We start from the raw sequence: 17,021 nt of genomic DNA on the forward strand, positions 1-17,021 counted from the left end.
TGCTAAAACCATCACATTGTAATTTTCACTTGTGGGTTTTTTAGTTTAGTTTTGGTTTGTGTTTTAGTTAAAACTGCAGGTGGCACAGGGGACCGAGTGAAAGCGCCTGTAAAACTTCCTGGTTACGGTAAGAATGCTTAATACCCTTCCCTATAGAAACTATCACCCCCCTCCAAAAGAAAACAAAAAAAAGAAATAGGCAAAAGAAAATGTTTTGAGGTGCAGCTGTCTGAACCACAGAAGGTTCATTTGGAAAAATCATTTCTATCAATTTTATTTCTGATCTGCATTTTATAATAACGCCTAGAACAATACTTGCAAGCTCGATATTATAGAAAGTGCCAATAGGACTTTAGGGGTTATGTTACTCGATAGCTGACTTGATTTGTGATGTAGGGCCCATTATAAGCAGGGATTCACTTACGTGTGAATTACTTAGCAGGTGTTCTCTGGGCCAGAGGTTGGAGTGAGGACATCATTTCATTTTGGAGTTTTGTGACGTGACTTGAGACTATGAAGACTGTCTGGTGGGTTTGTAATGTGAGATTACATGAAAGCAATTTTATCTTACAGTGCAAGCTAAGCCAGAAAGGTATCATGGGCAGACCTTGGAAGAACAGCTTAATACATGTAAAGATTCAGAACCTGCACTTGGTGAGAGTTTTTAATAGTGTAATTGCTTGCTTGTATGATGTTTATCTTTGAAGAATATAGAGCTGTTTTTTAAATGTAAGCCTTTATTATACATTACCTAGTTCTTCTGAGTGTACATTGATACAAAGTGGTATGGTATGAGAGGGACTCATCTTAGTGACAGCATTATTGGATTTAGCATGGAATGTTTTTGTGATCTAGAAACAACCTAAGGTGGTATGATAGTAACACTCATTTAAGTCAGTTTCTTTTTTTTTTTTTTTTGATGTAGTGGCTCATCCTGAGGAGGAAGGGGAGAATGGAATGGACAGGAAAAATAACTACAGGGGCATATATTAAAATGTACAGAGAAATAGATTCCTTTCTGAGTCCCTTTTTTTTTTAAGTTTGCTATTAATTTTTAAGTTTTTTTTTTTCATTGTGTCAAGTTCTGTGTGGTAAACATAAGGCATCTTAAAGACATTTTATGTCTTTGATGTTGAAAAAGCCAGGAAGACAGCCAAAAGATAGAATAACTTGTAGTTTTGAAAATCTTAATTCATGTGTTTGACATGCAGTATTAACAGTTTCCTTTAGTATCTCTTTTGTAGCTAGCACTGATTATTTGCTTCTTAGGCTCCAAAATATAGGACACATTGTTTCAACAAACACCACAACTCCAAACTTTCTTTCTTTTTTTTTTTTTTTTTAATTAATAAATCAATGCAGGACTTAATTATATAATTGAATATCGATCAAAAGATAATTTCCTTTTCTCTATGAGTGTCAACTGTGCCACTGCAAAACAGGACTGAGCAACATGTTCATGCATGTTTGTGGCTCCAAGCACAGACTGGCATACCTGGTAAGATTTTACTTTAAAATACTTTTGTTTTTTGTTGATTTTGTTTTGCTTAACTAGAGAAATTGGAAATTGTATCTTTTAATTAAAAAAACATGTTTTTAGGCTGCTATGTTCTTACAAAAGCTTTTAGGTATTTATGCTGTAAGCATGCAAATTGGTTTATGTTCTAAAAAATAGATTTAGAATTCACCTCATTGATAGTATGTATGCCTGGGAGTTGCTGACACTGAGTTGTCAGCTTATTTTATTTTGTTTGGCCAGCAACGCCAATAACAAAATCCATCACTGTAATTGACTACAAGTAGATTTTTAATTAAAAAAATGTATTTTAAAGAACTGGACCAATGAAGAAATTGTTCCATCTTTCAGAAGCTAATGTTATGAGACGTATTGCATTGGTTCTGCAATGATGTTCTTCTTATAGATCATGCTGGTCTTGTTCATTAACTCAGCTGGATATGCTTAGTGAGACTTGTATTGATGGTTTTCATGCTACTAGCTCTTGTATTTCTTGTTAGCTTTGAACTGTTTCCTTCAGTTCTGAAGCTTACTGCATCTATGTTATGTTCTTAAACACTGTAAAACATAGTAGTAATGCTTCAGCAAGGATAATGTTTAATTCATGCACCTGGGCTAGATTAGCCTTAGTGGGACAGGCTAGTTCTGAATAAGAACTAGAGGTCCTTGTGGCCAGCCATCTGTAGATGACTAAGTAGTGTACCTTGGCATCAATGGATGTTAACAGTGAACTCAGTGTTGCTAACAAGGACATAGCCAGTAGATCAAGGGAAGTGATTATTTCCCTTTTCTTGTTATCTCTTAGGCTGTATCTAGAATACTGTGTCCAGTTTTGTGCTCCTGCAAACAAGAAAGTTACTGATGAGGTTGAGCAAGTCCAGTGGAGAGCTGCCAAGATGAGAAGCACTCCTCCTTTGAGGAGAAGCTGAGGTAGTTGGGTTTGTTCTGATTGGAGAAGAAAAAGCTACAGGAGAATCTGGTACCTCATGGGAGGTTGTTAATAAGACAGAATCAAGCCCTTTGTGGAGATGCGTGGCAGGAATGTGAATTCAAGCAGGGAAATTTCCTGCCTGACATAAGATTTTCACTACGAGGACAGTCAAACAAATTGGAGCAGATAGACCAGAAAAATCACGGAATCTCTGTTTCCAGTGCTTTTCAAGACCAAATGGACAAAGCCCTGTGCAACCAGTTCAGATTTGAGTGTTGAGCCTGCTTTGAGCAGAATATTTGGCCTTGGTCCTCTCAATTTTTCTGCAATTATGTACCTAAACATTTTAATGCTTTCTGTTTTATATACATATAAATTGATTTTTTCTCCCATGAGCATTAGCTGTTGCAAAGCTTGAAAAAGTTGCATAAGATAAAGTGTAACTTCATGATTTGCATTTCCTTATTTATCTAGAAACAACATTATCCTGAGATAGCAGAATCTGATGAAGTTAAGGGTAAAGGCTCTGAACTGAACAGAAAAGTTAGGCAAGTTGCATTAACAATTGAGAAGAAGGAAGGAAGAAAACAATTAAAGGTACATTTCTTTAAGAATTTCAGAATATATACAATAATAAATAAACTGAAAATTATTTCTTTTATAGTGGGTGGATATTCTTGGCACGTTAGGAAAACTTTTAAAAATTCTTTTTAACCTTTATTAGAAGTACTTTCATCATCTTAATATTACTTTTGAGAGTATCCTGGATGCAATTTTCTATTGGTCATTCTCATCATAAGTATTTCTCTTGTTTGAAATAATATTTGAGCTACCTGAACCTACAGAAACACAGCTGTGTGGAACACAACATCCAGAACATCTGTATTGATATGTAATCAATTCCCAATTGCATGTGCAAAATAACTTGTTTCATTGTTGCTGGGAAACTGCTTTTTATATTTTCCCAAATGAGTTTCTGCTTTGTTAGCATCCTGTGGCAGTTGACAAAAGAATCAGATTTTAAAAAGTGAGTAGGGAGTGGAAGTCTGCAGGTGGATTTGAGGTTCTCAGCAATGGCCTGGCATTGTAGGAGCACCATGAGCGTAAACTGTTGTGAGTCAGTCCTGTTAGAATCATGTTCTTATGAAGATGTCTTCATATTGCTTTCAGTTGTTATTTATACCACAATAACGTTTAAAAAACAACTTGATTCAGATACTTATCAGTCTTTATGCTATGCCTTAAATTCGTACTGATTTCGGTGTCTGTCAACAGCATGCTTGTTAAGCAGTGCTTCTTGGCAAGAGCTAATAATACTAATAAGTATTGTCTTTGTACAGGACCAAAATCTCGTTAAATTATGCAAGGTCTGGCTTCTGGCAAAGTTGTAGGTTCTCACATATGGAATTTGTTTGCACACAGGATGTTATTGTTTGCAAGCAAACCAACATAAGGTGAAAAATACTTCTCCAGCATGATCGTGGAAATAATATACGTGTATATGTTTATTTTCAGATTTTTCTTGATGGATATATAATTATATAGAATACAGATATGCTGTAGATTGTCTCTGAAAAAAAAAACCACATCAAAAACAGAACAGTTGAATTGCATCCATAACAAGTTCATCATTGGTTTAAGGAACTTTGAAGTATAGAGTGCATAACCTGTTATTAATTTGATATATCTTCCGTAATCCAGCTGTTTTGTATTTTATCTGACTATCTACTCAGGGTTTTACACTGTTGTGTTTAATGGTCAAACCAATACAAAGTAACTATTTAATGAAATACATAAGATTTTATCTGCAAAATACCAAATGTAACTGGGTCTTATTTGTAATAATTATTTTATAATATCTATATTATTATATATTATTTTTAGAACATATTTTATATTATTTTAATTTATAATTTGCAATAATTATTTGTATTTTTAGGTTGTTATAGAAGCTCCAGTAATCAGGAAAAGATGGCAAGAATGTAAGTGTGTTCACTGGGATGTAACCCGTGCATTTCTGACTCGGGTAAACTTGTTTTGTTCTGAAACAGCTTTATTTCAGGGCGGGTTGAAGGGTTTGGTCAGAATGACCTTGTGTGAATATGTTGTTAACTGTGTTTTGTAAGGACTATTGTACTGAAAATGTGTTGGATGAAGAGTTTTTTTTTCTCCATGAGCCACTAGAGAGACCTGTTATTTATGTCAGCATTCTCTGTCCTTTCCACTCTCCCCTTCATCCACAAAACTAAAAAGTCTTCCTCATTTTACAGAAACATATATATATTTTTACCTGGTAACAACTGTAGTCTCTGCAGTGCCAGCTACTCACAGGCTTTTTGGGGAACTGGGCCTGTGGAGGAGTAGGCTGGAGCTCAATGTGTACATTTATCAGGCAGTCCAAAAAGCCAGGTGTAAGTCTCTTTCCTGTGGAAGAAGGCTTTCAGTTATTCCAGCATTGGTGCTCAGAAAGCTGTAGGAACGTGGTGTCTGTGAGACTTCTCCACTCAGTTTAGTCTTCCACAACTGTCCACAGCATGGGTGGACAGACAGTGCAGTTGTGTGCTGTTCAAGGAAATGGATAAGAATTGTTACATGCTTGGACTTGCATGAAGACTCGGATTAAAACTAATGTACTAATCTTAATGTATATTAATATGTAAACTGTGTCATAAAATATGGAAGTAATGTGGAGATTATTTCTATCGTGATCTCAGTTAGCAGTGTCGTGCTCTAAAGAGGAAAGTTATCCATTTCAAATCTAGAAAGGAGTTAAATCCTACTCAAAATCCTTTCAGTTAATGAGTCTAATTTCGCACCTGATATAGCATTCTACTATGTTTTATAGTACTTAATTCTTTTAAGAAAGAGATCTGTGTGTAGTTATAGCCTGGGTATAAAATAGTTAAAATTTTTAGTTAATATCTTATATGTTGTCACAAACTTATTCATGTTTATTGCTAGTAATACACAGAAACAGTGCTAGTTACAGTTCAGGTGAACTTTCAGAACTACTATAAATAACCTCCTTTTAACTTCTATCAAGATATTGTCCATTTTATTACATTTCAAGCATGTTTGTTTAGATTCTAATGCAGATGATAGCCCATCAAAAGCTAAAGTTCAGCATGTGGATACATCACTTAGTAATGAAGAAGGAATGGACTGTAAAAATAAGGATGGAAAATTGCCAGATCTGATTCAAGGTCAGAGAACAGTGGTTTTGTTTTTTAAACGTGTACCACTGCATGAATTTACTCAGTATGTACTTGTTTATGGTTTTAATAGCAGTGCTCAGCTGTAGATGTTGTATTTACACAGCATGTGGGGTTTGGGGTCTGGCAGGCAGAAAGAATAATCCTACTGAAGAAAACTGTCCAGGTTTACTTAAAGTTGCTATAGCTGGTTACGTTAGAACAGAAACAGAATTCATAAGCAGAACTTTGAACTGTTTTTACTTTATTTTTGGAGCAAGGGGCCCAGGTTCTTTTTTGAACATGCGGAACATTCTTCAGTGCCAGGATTAAAAAAACAAACTGGGACAAGCTAAACAAACAGGCCAGATTGTTTGTTTAGGGCACAAGAAGAATAAAAAGAAAGTAAAATAGATATATATATTTTGATCATGTAAAATGTCTGACTAACACGTATTTTTTTGAAAACAACAGAATTAAGTTAAAATTCTTCCATGTAATAGAAGAAGTCCTGCCATGTCAGAAGTTACCGCTTGTCGTAAACTTAATGTCAAAGGGGGAAGTGGGCTACCATCTAAATGCATTTTATTTATTCTCGTTCTGACTATTTCTGGTCAGAATCATAGACTTGGTTCAGCCATGAAGCACAAGTATTTGATATTTAGGTTCTGGTTTTGATTTTATTTCTTTAGATTATTTACACCTTTCAGATTTCATTAATACTGCTTTAAAAAAAAATCCAAGCAAAGAATACTTAAGTTAGAATTTTGGAAAACTGTGACTAAATATACTATTTTTTATTGCCTTTAGAAGAAAAGAATGTTCAAGAGGAGCAGGAACACTGTCAGAATGAACAGGCAATACCAGATGAGAAGGTTGAAACTAACACGGCTGTTGAAAGCACTGAAGGCGACCTCACTGAAGAAGGCAGCAGTTCTGAAAAGTAAAACAAAGTCAGATAAATCCATCACCCCTGAACTCCTTAAATTACTTGAAGGGAAATGCTGATGAGTGTCTACAGTGGATTTGCATGGAGTGTACTGTGAAGATTGAGTGGGTGCTAAAGTAGTAGAACGCATGTCTTCTGAAAGTTGTGTGCATGGCTGTAAGCTCCTCTTATTAACAGAAAATATGTAAATTTACCTCAGATTTCCTCTAGATGGAATTACTTTTTAACAGTGTTATTCTTAATACACAAGCTTTGTTTTACAAATTGAAGAAGAACATTCCCCAGTGACTTAAAAATCCCCTCTGTTTCCTACCTTTAAACTGGTTGCATATCTATCAACCATAAAGAACTGGCACCTTCTGCTTATTTATTGTTACATAGTGAAAGGAAAAATGTCTTTCTATAGGACTCTTGCCTTGTTCTTGGGCAGACATTAAGAAAAAGGATTAATCACAATTAAATTCAAGTCCGTGTTTTTGAATCTTTATATTTATTTGTCTGGTTTTGAAAGGACTGTAGCAGCTCTTAATCTGGAGAGTGAATTAGTTTGTAAAAACTTCATAAATAAGGAGCGTAGCTATTGGACAGATTAATATGACAGGAAAAGCATTACAACAAAGGTGTGATGATGGAAGGACCAGCACAATAGAGAGGTGCTATAAAGGAAGGGAAGAAGATTGCTCCCCCACATTAGAAGATTCCAGGTTCATAGAAGAAAGCTCCACCAAAGGGCAACCTCCAGAAAGAGATCCTTCCCCAGCAGCAGTCAGCCCTTAATTGAAGTCTTAAGAGAGGTTGCAGCCAGGCTCCACCCCTTCCAGTCACACAGGTGAATTGCCTTCAGCTGTGCTCCCAAGGCTGACTGGTGGGTCCTTTCCCCAGGTGCTCAATCAGTGGTTCAGACCATGACTCAACAGTTCCCATACAAGGAGCTAATAATATCTCAGACATTCATATCTAGGTTTCACCAATGGGTGTTCTGGGTGATCGTGATCTTGGAAGGATGTAATTGCAGAACTGTGCAAATATGGGTTAATAAACTTAAGCCAGATCAGTCTTTGTATGCCCAGTATTTCTGTGGCCACACTATAAAATGCTATTTTTTAATTTATTTTTAATCTTTATAATGATATTGGGGCCTCCTGAAATATCAGCAAGGGAATTATAACCTTTCAGAGACATCTTTCAAAGCGTAGTGTGTCAATAATTTAAACTGATTATCAGTTGCTTGGTAGATCAGCCATGTGGAGAGTCTGTGTGTGTGCATGTGAGTGTTGGTGTGTAGTATTTAATATAATAAAAGAATGTTTTCTATCCAAAGATGTGAGACCAATGTACAACTGCAAGAAGAAAATGAGGAAGTCGAGGTGAATATTTTTTCATTAATGGATTCTTCCAGTTTACGCATAGTTGGGATAATAATTAATATATGGCAATGTTGTTTGCTTTTGCTTATTCAAATCAATAATATTATCGACAACGAATTACCCATGAGTTGCTATGCAAAACTTTAAAAACATTTTTTCAGATTTTGTTGTGAAAGCACATTTTTCTGTACAAGCACACGCAATTAAATTAGAGCAAGCATCTAGAATAACCATAATAATTATTACTGTTTGTTTTCAGTTCTAAATAATGCACCTAATAGATGTTGTTTATGTTAAACAGCAAGCATCTGCAGCAGCTGCTGAAGAATTCACTAGTCAGGAAGAACTGCTAAGTTACCTGGTAAGCATTACATCTTAAGCCTTGCAATGTCATTTTTGAAAAACTCACAGAATTGCTGAGTGCTCAAAAGTTACTCATTTTGATTAGCAATTAGTCAATATCAAGATCTTATTTAGTAGTTGGTTGGTAATTAATATTACTAAAATATTTGGGATATGAATAAAGGGAAGATGCTGTCTTCAAGGGATGAAATATGGTTTTACTTAGAAAATAAAATAAATTCCATCTCTTCAGGTTGTAAAATAGTTGGCAGAGCAGCTGAGTTCTGTTCAGTTGCCAAAAATGTGTGTTGTTTACACATTCATATCAGGAGTGGTAAGTGGTGGAAATGGTAATTTTGTTAAAAGCATCACGAAGAACTTAATGTATATCTTTAACAGTAGTTACTGTGAGTCAACTACTGCATGGCAATTCAAGCAGTATTTATGTGTGTGTGTTTGTGTGTCTGTATATCTATACACATTTCCTTTTTAACAGCAAAACTGTAAAGATTGTACCTTTCTAGTAGTGCATCTTCTTAGCGTGATTGTCCTCTGACAACAGGGGGAGAATTGTTGGGATTGTGACTGAAAACTGTTCAGTGTTAGCATTTACTGTCTTATTTTCACAGACTGCATTATCTGTTTCTATTGATTTTTGCTTTAATCCTCTTCTCTTCTGACTCTTCTGGACTTGTTCTTCATATCATGCAATAATTCCCAATTTTTTCAGTGATTATTCTTACTGCATAGTTTTTAAGTGAGGAAAAATCTGTTTTTATCTTTTATCTTTTATCTTAAGCTTTTATCTTTAAAATAATTGAATTTTCTTATTACTTGACAGCTGAAACATCCTTGCCCAAGACTATTTCTCCTTTTCCTCCTAGTTTTTAACAGGAGACACAAACACTATCAGCAATAAAAATATAATCTAGTCTCTGTTGTGCTGTCACATATGAATTTGTGCAAGTTACATGTGATTATTTTTTAATTTTGTTTGGTGTATTTAAAGGTGTTTGCTTTCAATCTAAATGTGCTCAGTGGAATTATTTTCGGAAGAACTTTGTTAGCATAGCCACAAGAATGATGCACGTAGCTGTCTTTGTGAGGGCTGTTAGCACTACAACTTTCTCCCCACAGAGAGCCCTCTGTGTTTCAGCTATTTTATTTTCCCCTTAGGATTCTTTAGAAGGAGGAAAGAGATAGGATAAGGCAAGGTGATGTGTATCTTCAAGTTCAGAAGTGTTCTAGTTTTACTGCTGGTTTGTGGAGAAATGGGTTATGACTATCTGGCCTCAGGGAGGAAATTGTATACATTCACTTAAATGCAAATAGCTCAGGAAGAGATCAAAACCCCTAAGGGAAAGTATTTTCCTGCATATTTTTTGAGGAACATTCTGGGGTTATTTCTTTTCAAATGATTGTCTTGGATAGCTGCTGCAGTATTCTGTTAGGACTGTCTCCCATTTCTCCCCTCCCACTGTGGTTTCTGGGAAATAGAAAGTTTATTTACCTTGTAACTACAGCTGTACCTGACAGTAGGATAGAAATATAAAAATAAAATGGTCCTTTCAGGATTTGTTTATATGTTGTGATACTTGTATCATTCAAAGGAAAACATTTTTGAGTTGTGGATTTTTTTTTTCCAGCAAAGTTTTGAGATACTGAATGAAGATGATGCTGCTTTTATCCTAAAAGTCACACAGACTCTCACAGATGCATTGGTGGAATATCGTCAGCAAGCTGCATCAAAAAAAGTAATGAGGTTTTGGTTCTTCAAATCTACAGATTCAAGTGATGAGGCATTTTTGTTATTACAGATAATTTATTTATAGTTAAAATTGTCATGGCAGATGTATTGAAAATTTTGGCTGTTTTATGCTTGAAGAATTTTTGAAGTCATGACAGGATAAACTTCCAGGTTTTCAGCTGAGTAGTCTCAGTGCTTGTCTTCAAAGGTGCTTTTAAAATTAAATTTAATATTTTGTGAAGAAGCCAAAATGGATTTTAGCCCATATTTCCCATGCTTTCCCTTGCATCTAAGTTTTTCGTCTAATTCACCCCTTTTTAATCCCAACCATTGGTTTTCTCATCTCTTCTGACCTCCCTGACATTCTTGTTCTGTATTTCCTTTCCCAGCCTTGCCCAGCACTTCATTCACTAATGTGTAATCTAACGTTATTGACATCAGTTTTCTTTCTTATATAATTTTTGGTTTGCTCCTACTCTTAGGCTGTTCCTTTTGAGGTTTTTTTCTTGCTCTATCATCAGAAATCCAGTCCCTCCTGCTCTTCTGTTCTTGCTTTAGTCTGACTTGTCTTTAAATAAGCACAATATGAAGGTGTCTTGAATTCTCTGAGTCTGTTGTGGTAATCATTTGTATCCCATGTTTCTCCCATTCATATTATGTGTTATCATAACATTCAGACTCCACAGTGACATCCAAGAGGAACTTTCCTCTTTTTGGTAATCCATTTAACATATCTGTCATTGGAAACCATGCCCTTTTTGCCTCTTGACTTTTCTAATACAGTTTCAGAGTCAAACAAAATTTTCTTTTGCCACAGCAGCTACTCCTGCCACCCCAGCTACATAACTACCTCTTTATTTGAAAAGGAGAGGCTAAGTGAAAAAGGCCATATAAGTATCAGCCAAACAAGTTGTAGGGAATCAGAGAGGATATGATTCAGGAAAAAAAAAAGCGTCTGGCAGTTGTTTTACTTTGTCATCAAAAGCCTTTATTAGTTCAGAATGTTATTGCAATGTTTCTTTCCTTGTGATATTCTGTCTTTACTGCTTTCTTTCTGCCTCAAAAAAGCAGTACTTCTCCAAGATAAATTTCATGCCTATAATTCTCACTATTTACTCCTTTTAACTTCCTTTATAAATTTACGTTCATCTTATGCCTGCTGTTCTTTCCTAGAAGATCTTTATGTTCGTATGTAAAGAGGGCAAAATCTGATACGCTTAAAAACAATCAAGTTCTAACTGAAGTAACTTCTAGCCCAATAGCTATAGAAAAATAAAATAAACTGACCTGAGAAAACACTTCTATATTCTGAACTTCTTTCAACACACATTTATTTATTTAAAATCCTTGGAGTTTAAAATACTTGCTTTTTTAATCTGGCAGGCCGAGAATTAGGTTCCATAAGCAACAATTGGCCTTAAATAGTGTTTTTTAGATATAGAGAGATAGTGAGAAATGTGTGCATGGAAGTTAAATGCCAGCTATGTTATTTTCAAATAACTTTCTGTTTTTCAAATTTGTGATGTCTCATCTGTCATTTGTGGTCACTAAAGTGTAGCGTTTTGTCATTTTAGGGTTTTATTTTGATGAAGTGCTGAACACAACTTTTTTCAAACTTGTAGGACTTCTTAGATAATGAATGTAATGGAGAAGAAGCATTGGAACATTCTACAGAACAATCTGAGCTGACTTCGGCAGATATTAGTGATTCTGATACCGGTAACGTTAGCATAACACTCTTAAATTGCTTTCATCTAAATATTAGAACACTAGTTAAGATTAAATTCCAGAAAACTGCTTTTCTGCTTTTCTATTTTTCTGCTTCTCTAAAAGTAGAGTTTAAAAGCAGAATAAAGCCTAGTGATTTAGATTAATAGTTTTGGGTTTTTTTCATCCTCTACAGACGTATAGAAAAGGCAGCCTATTAATAAGCATTCATCTTACTCTGTGTGATCAGTTCTTACTTACCTAAAAGCAGCTCTTTCTAAAAAGGCTTTCAAAGTATAGCTCTTTTGTTTTGTTTTATCTTTTTGGCACATCTTTTTCTGTTTTTGGTGGAGAAGAGGCTTAATGCAGGTCTAGTCCAAGCAAGATGGTAGCATAAACAAAGTTATGGAAAGTTTTATTTTATACTTGCATATTTCCACTGCCTGATTTCAGTGCTTCTGATGAATCTTAAAAATAAAATCTTGGATTTCTGTTAGAGGATTTCCTTCTCAATATAAACAAATTATTACTTTTCACATAATGTGATTGGAATTACTGTCCTAAATTTGGAGATAAATATGCTCAAAGTACTAGTGTATCTATTTTGTATCATTTTTTTTCTGTACAGTGGCAGTTTTCTGTAAAGCTGAACTTTTGAGACCTCAGTTAATACAATGCTAATAACAAAAATTACAATTACTTGCAATATGAAAGAATTTGAACTCTTAGTTGCTTTTTGTAAGTGATAAAATAAGGAGCTTTCACCCACCTGCCACCAATGTTCCTTCAAGGTTTTCTGTAAATGGAAATCTTCAGTTGTGTAAAAATGTTATTAATGAAGTTGGATGTGGGTGATGCTGCTGTGCTAGACTGGAAATGTTTGTTTTGAAAAGCTCTATTTGGATAACTAAGTAATGAAGAGTCTTCAGAATCTTCTCTAGCTGAAAAGCAGTTTTTTGTTTTTTTTTTCTTTAAGACAATTCAAGCAGCCGATCAGCTAAAAAGTCCTTATCAATAAATGAGGAAGATGAACTGCAAAACTTTTCAACTGGCTCTTTGGACACAGCATATGAGAACAACGTCACTGCTGAATTTTTGAACAGCGTGAGAAATATGAATGTTGAGGAAGTTACTGCTACTCTACACAAAATAGCGGCTACAAATCCAGCTTTCAGAGGTATTTTGTGTATACTTGAAGACACAAACACGTATGAAAATGTACATAACAATTTTAGCTCTGTGAAACATTAATAATTATATGGGGCAAAAAACTTTGAGATATTGGGGAGGCTTTTTCCCTTTTAATTTTTACAGGAGCCAGTTTAGGCTGCCCCTACACAGAGATGTTAAACACAGACTTTTTTTTCTAATTGTTTTTTCATTCGTGCACAGTAACATCTGCAGGGTAAAAAATAGTAAACTAAAATCAAGTATACTGTTATTAGGTAAAAAATGAATCTCATCTATGTGATAACTGGTCAATGTAGGCATTTCTTAAGTGACAGAAGGAGGAGGAGGAAAGGAACAACATCCCCCAACTCATCTCCACCCATTTTATTGTTGGATGGTGTGGAACATCACTTTGGCCAGGTGGGGGGAAGCTGTCCTGGCTGTGTCCATTCTCAGTCCTTGCCCACCCTCAGCCTACTCAGTGGGAGTGTAGTGAGTGGAGAGAAAATGGAAGAGCCTTGGCATTTGTGAAAGCTGTCTTTAGCAAGAGCAATTACACGGCTGTATTATCAACATTGTTTTAGCTACAAATCCAAAACACAGCACCGCTTGGGCTGCTGAGAAAGTTAACTCTGTTTTGTGCAGAGGCAGTACATGGTTCTAGGAGGTCTCTGAAAATACCATCTTCTGTTGGAGAGGTGAACAGAAACTATTTAGAAAAGCAGGGTGTAATTTAGTGAACACCTGGATAAATGATCCACTCTGGGTGATGGTGTTAGAGATGAAGAAGAAAATTCTTCCATATAGACTTCTTGCAGATGTTTGAAATGGGACAGCAAAGGAGTCAGATAAGGTTATCCAGTTCATATAGTCAGTTTGGAATTCCAGGAAGCTTTTCATAGATACTTTAGATAGATCAGAAACTTCAAATAGACCTAAGTGGCTGTGGGAAAAGAAGGAGGTGTTTGCATTCTTTAAAAAATAAACAGATAGCAAATGAGGAGGTCTCAGTAGAACTGTGATCCTGTGCTTAATGTCTTTGCTGTTTAAGTGACCTGGAAAAAGGGATGAGTATTTGGATGACAAAATTTTGTGATTACAACATTATTCAAAGCATTTAAAGTGTTGGTTGACTGAAGAAGTTAAAATACTCCTCATTAGAGGAGTGGGAATAACAACTTACTAGTCAGAAGAACAAACTGAGTATAAAGAATTAAGGAAAGAATGAAAAATAAGATGAAAGTAATTATTTTGTTGTTGTGTATACACATGCTTTGTATATATCTGAAATAGAACATGCAGTTCTATTTCCTTTATATCATATCAAGGACTGTAGAGCTGCAAAGGTTTAGAAAAGGCAGCAAGATGTGGGAACATTTTCTAAATAAGAAACAATAGAAAACTAGAACTGCTTTTGACCTGGAAAAGAGATGACTGAAGTTATAAGTGATCTGTAAAATCGTGAGTGGGTGGAAACAGCAATTATGGATCAAAAGACATAGGAAATAACAGATTCCTAAACTTAGAGTATAGAGAGAATCCGAGTTCAACGTGGTCTTCATGCAGCAGGTGGATGATCTATGGATGCTGTGATTATTAAAATATCACCTGAGTCAGACAGAGTGAGACCCATCAAGCGATACTGAAAAGTCTGTCATAGCAGACTTGGAAATTACCTGCTCTAAAAAAGAACTGAAGCTGGGAGAATGTAATTTTCACACAACACATCAGACTTCAGACATACTTGCCCTATTCTTATTCTTCCCTTAGTATTTGGTTATGGTCACTGTGTGGTTGTTACCACTTGAGCTGTCCCTGTGTTTCTTATACTACTCTCCTCCCTCCCCCAAAGTAATGGCCATAATGGCCATCACTTTCATCAGAGCAACATAAACTTCTTGCTTGTGCTCTGGAGAGGCCATTGACTTAGTGGTACAGTGATAAAACAGAGCACTTATGGTAATGCCTTCCTAATTATCAACCGCAGAGGCAGTGACAGGACAAGGGGAAATGGTTTTAAATTGGAAGAGGGTAGATTTAGATTAGATATTAGGAAGAAATTATTTACTGTGAGAGTTGTGAGAACAGGTTGCCCAGAGAGGTTGTGAGTGCCCCCTCCCTGGAAGCATTGAGGGCCAGGCTGGATGGGCTTTGAACAACCTGGTCTAGATGGAGGTGTTCCTGCGTATTGCAGGGGGTTGGAACTAGGTGATCTTAAGGGTCCCTTTCAACCCAAACCGTTCTGTGATTCTGTTATCTTTGAAAGTCAGTAACAGACTTGAGGATAGACAAACCCCTAACTGAAATAGTGCAGCTGTTCATAGGTATATGGTTTACAGTTTCTAGGCAACTATGTAGTGCATTTTGGTTAGTAACAGTGTATTTTTCACTTAATAAGAGCTCCAAACTCATGTCATCAGTCTAAATGTTTCACTATAACTTGTGCTTTTAAATGTTGTATTATCAAAGCATTTAGTTTCTTTTTTCTTTCTTTCTTCTTTTTTTTTTCCTTTGCCTTTAACAAAGGAATGGATATTCCAAATGTTGTAAAGATCCTGACTGAAAGTGGGACTCTGAGAAGACTAAGCAATGGCAGCACACACTGACATGGTAGTTAGCAGAGTTAATATTGCAATGTTTACTTTCTGTAAGTTTTAAATCATTCTTTTGTCTAATATGAACTCAATGTAGCTGATTTTGCTATATCCAAATACTGCATGATGTTCTTCTAATTAATAATTTGGTTTTGAAATTCTTATTATTCTATATGGAAAAGTTAATGTTGTTTCCTTTTCCATTGGCCTCTATTTTTAAATGAGTAGCCGTTATTTTCCTAAATATCTTTACATACTGTATATTAGCAGTCTGATCTTTTCTTATTGATTCTTATGGCTCTTTGTAAGAGTTAATCACAGAATTGTAGGGGTTGGAAGGGACCTCTGGAGATCATCTAGTCTAACCCCCTACTAAAGCAAGTTCCCTACAGTAGGTTTCACAGGAAGTCATGCCAATGGGTCTTGAATGTCTCCAGAGAAGAAGACTCCACAACCTCTCCAGTGTTCTGTTACCCGCATGTTTGTTTGGAATTCCCTGTGCTCCAGTTTGTGCCCGTTGCCCCTTGTTCTGTTTCTGGGCACCACTGAAAGGAGCCTGGCCCCACCTACTTGACTCCTATCCTTTGGATATTTATAAGTGTTGATAAGCTCCCCCCTTAGTTTTTTCTTCTTTAGACTAAACAGTCACAGGTCTCTCAGCCTTTCCCATAAGGGTAATGCTTCAGGTCCTCATCACCTTTGTGTCTCTCCACTGCACTCTCCAGAAACTCCCTGTCTTTCTTGAATTGGAGAACCCAGAACTGGGCACAATACTCCAGATGTGGCCTCATCAGGGCAGAGCAGAGGGGAGGGAGAACCTCCCTTGATTTGCTGACCATGCTCTTTTTCATGCACCTCAGGATCCCATTGGCCTCCTTGCCCACAAGAACATAGTGCTTGGCTCATGGCCAGCTTGCTGTCCACCAGGACACCTAGCTCCTCTGTAGTGCTCCTCTCCACTGCTGTCCCCCATCTGCCCATCTACATCATAGAAAGGTACCAGATTGGTCAAGCATGAATCCATGTTGACTACTAATAACCTTCTCTTCCACTAAAGCAGTCAGCAGTACAGATGCATCCTAGAGCAAACAGTCAAATTATTCCCTGTGGCTGCAAGGCCATACTGAAAGGCTATTGAAATTAGGTGTATCCTCCCATGTAAGGATTATGGATTGGTCTCCTGTTTTTCAATAAAGATTAAAAATTACAACAAATCAGTGCTGTCAGTTCAGTTCTGAGTTAGGTGCATGGATTATAGGTAACTTTTGGAGAGTAGTTAACTGCAAGTATTAGCAAACTCAGCAGAGGTTGACTTGCTTGCAAATTCACGGATATATCTCAAGAGATGTAACTAGACTATACTTAAGAAACGCTGACTTCGTATAGTGAAAGAATCTCCTGTCTTCTCTTATTTTACCACTATAAGCATGAAGTGAAAGCTGGCTTATACTGTCCTTATATTGTCCTTCAATTCATGCTCTTTTAAAGTGAGGTTTTTTTGCTTTTT

General features: G+C 36.1%; 1 protein-coding gene across 3 annotated transcripts; it reads left to right on the forward strand.

The window, feature by feature from the left end:
* The first annotated feature begins 29 nt into the window (after positions 1-29).
* LOC100550180 lies at positions 30-17,015 on the forward strand. 3 transcript variants are annotated; one of them, XM_010708624.3, is made up of 13 exons: positions 30-127; positions 574-654; positions 1,363-1,498; positions 2,922-3,044; positions 4,387-4,429; positions 5,531-5,650; positions 6,449-6,581; positions 7,909-7,954; positions 8,256-8,315; positions 9,943-10,050; positions 11,666-11,762; positions 12,727-12,927; positions 15,447-17,015. In XM_010708624.3, exons 3-13 carry the CDS (start codon positions 1,454-1,456, stop codon positions 15,524-15,526), a joined length of 1,056 nt encoding a protein of 351 aa, XP_010706926.1. In that variant the 5' UTR covers positions 30-127; positions 574-654; positions 1,363-1,453; the 3' UTR covers positions 15,527-17,015. The 3 variants fall into 3 exon arrangements, with proteins under 3 accessions (XP_010706926.1, XP_019469437.1, XP_010706927.1); XM_019613892.2 differs by lacking the exon at positions 9,943-10,050; XM_010708625.3 differs by lacking the exon at positions 2,922-3,044.
* The last annotated feature ends 6 nt before the right edge of the window (positions 17,016-17,021 follow it).

Source organism: Meleagris gallopavo, chromosome 3, assembly GCF_000146605.3.
Source record: "Meleagris gallopavo isolate NT-WF06-2002-E0010 breed Aviagen turkey brand Nicholas breeding stock chromosome 3, Turkey_5.1, whole genome shotgun sequence".
Lineage (NCBI taxonomy): Eukaryota > Metazoa > Chordata > Aves > Galliformes > Phasianidae > Meleagris > Meleagris gallopavo.

What these genes read in the sequence shown, in the direction of transcription:
- LOC100550180 (XM_010708624.3), top strand. Translation starts at nt 1,454, where the DNA reads ATGTTCATGCATGTTTGTGGCTCCAAGCACAGACTGGCATACCTG. An exon ending in CAGGAAAAGATGGCAAGAAT is followed by an intron (nt 4,430 to 5,530) that starts GTAAGTGTGTTC and finishes ATGTTTGTTTAG; the next exon opens with ATTCTAATGCAGATGATAGC. An exon ending in GAAGGCAGCAGTTCTGAAAA is followed by an intron (nt 6,582 to 7,908) that starts GTAAAACAAAGT and finishes TTCTATCCAAAG; the next exon opens with ATGTGAGACCAATGTACAAC.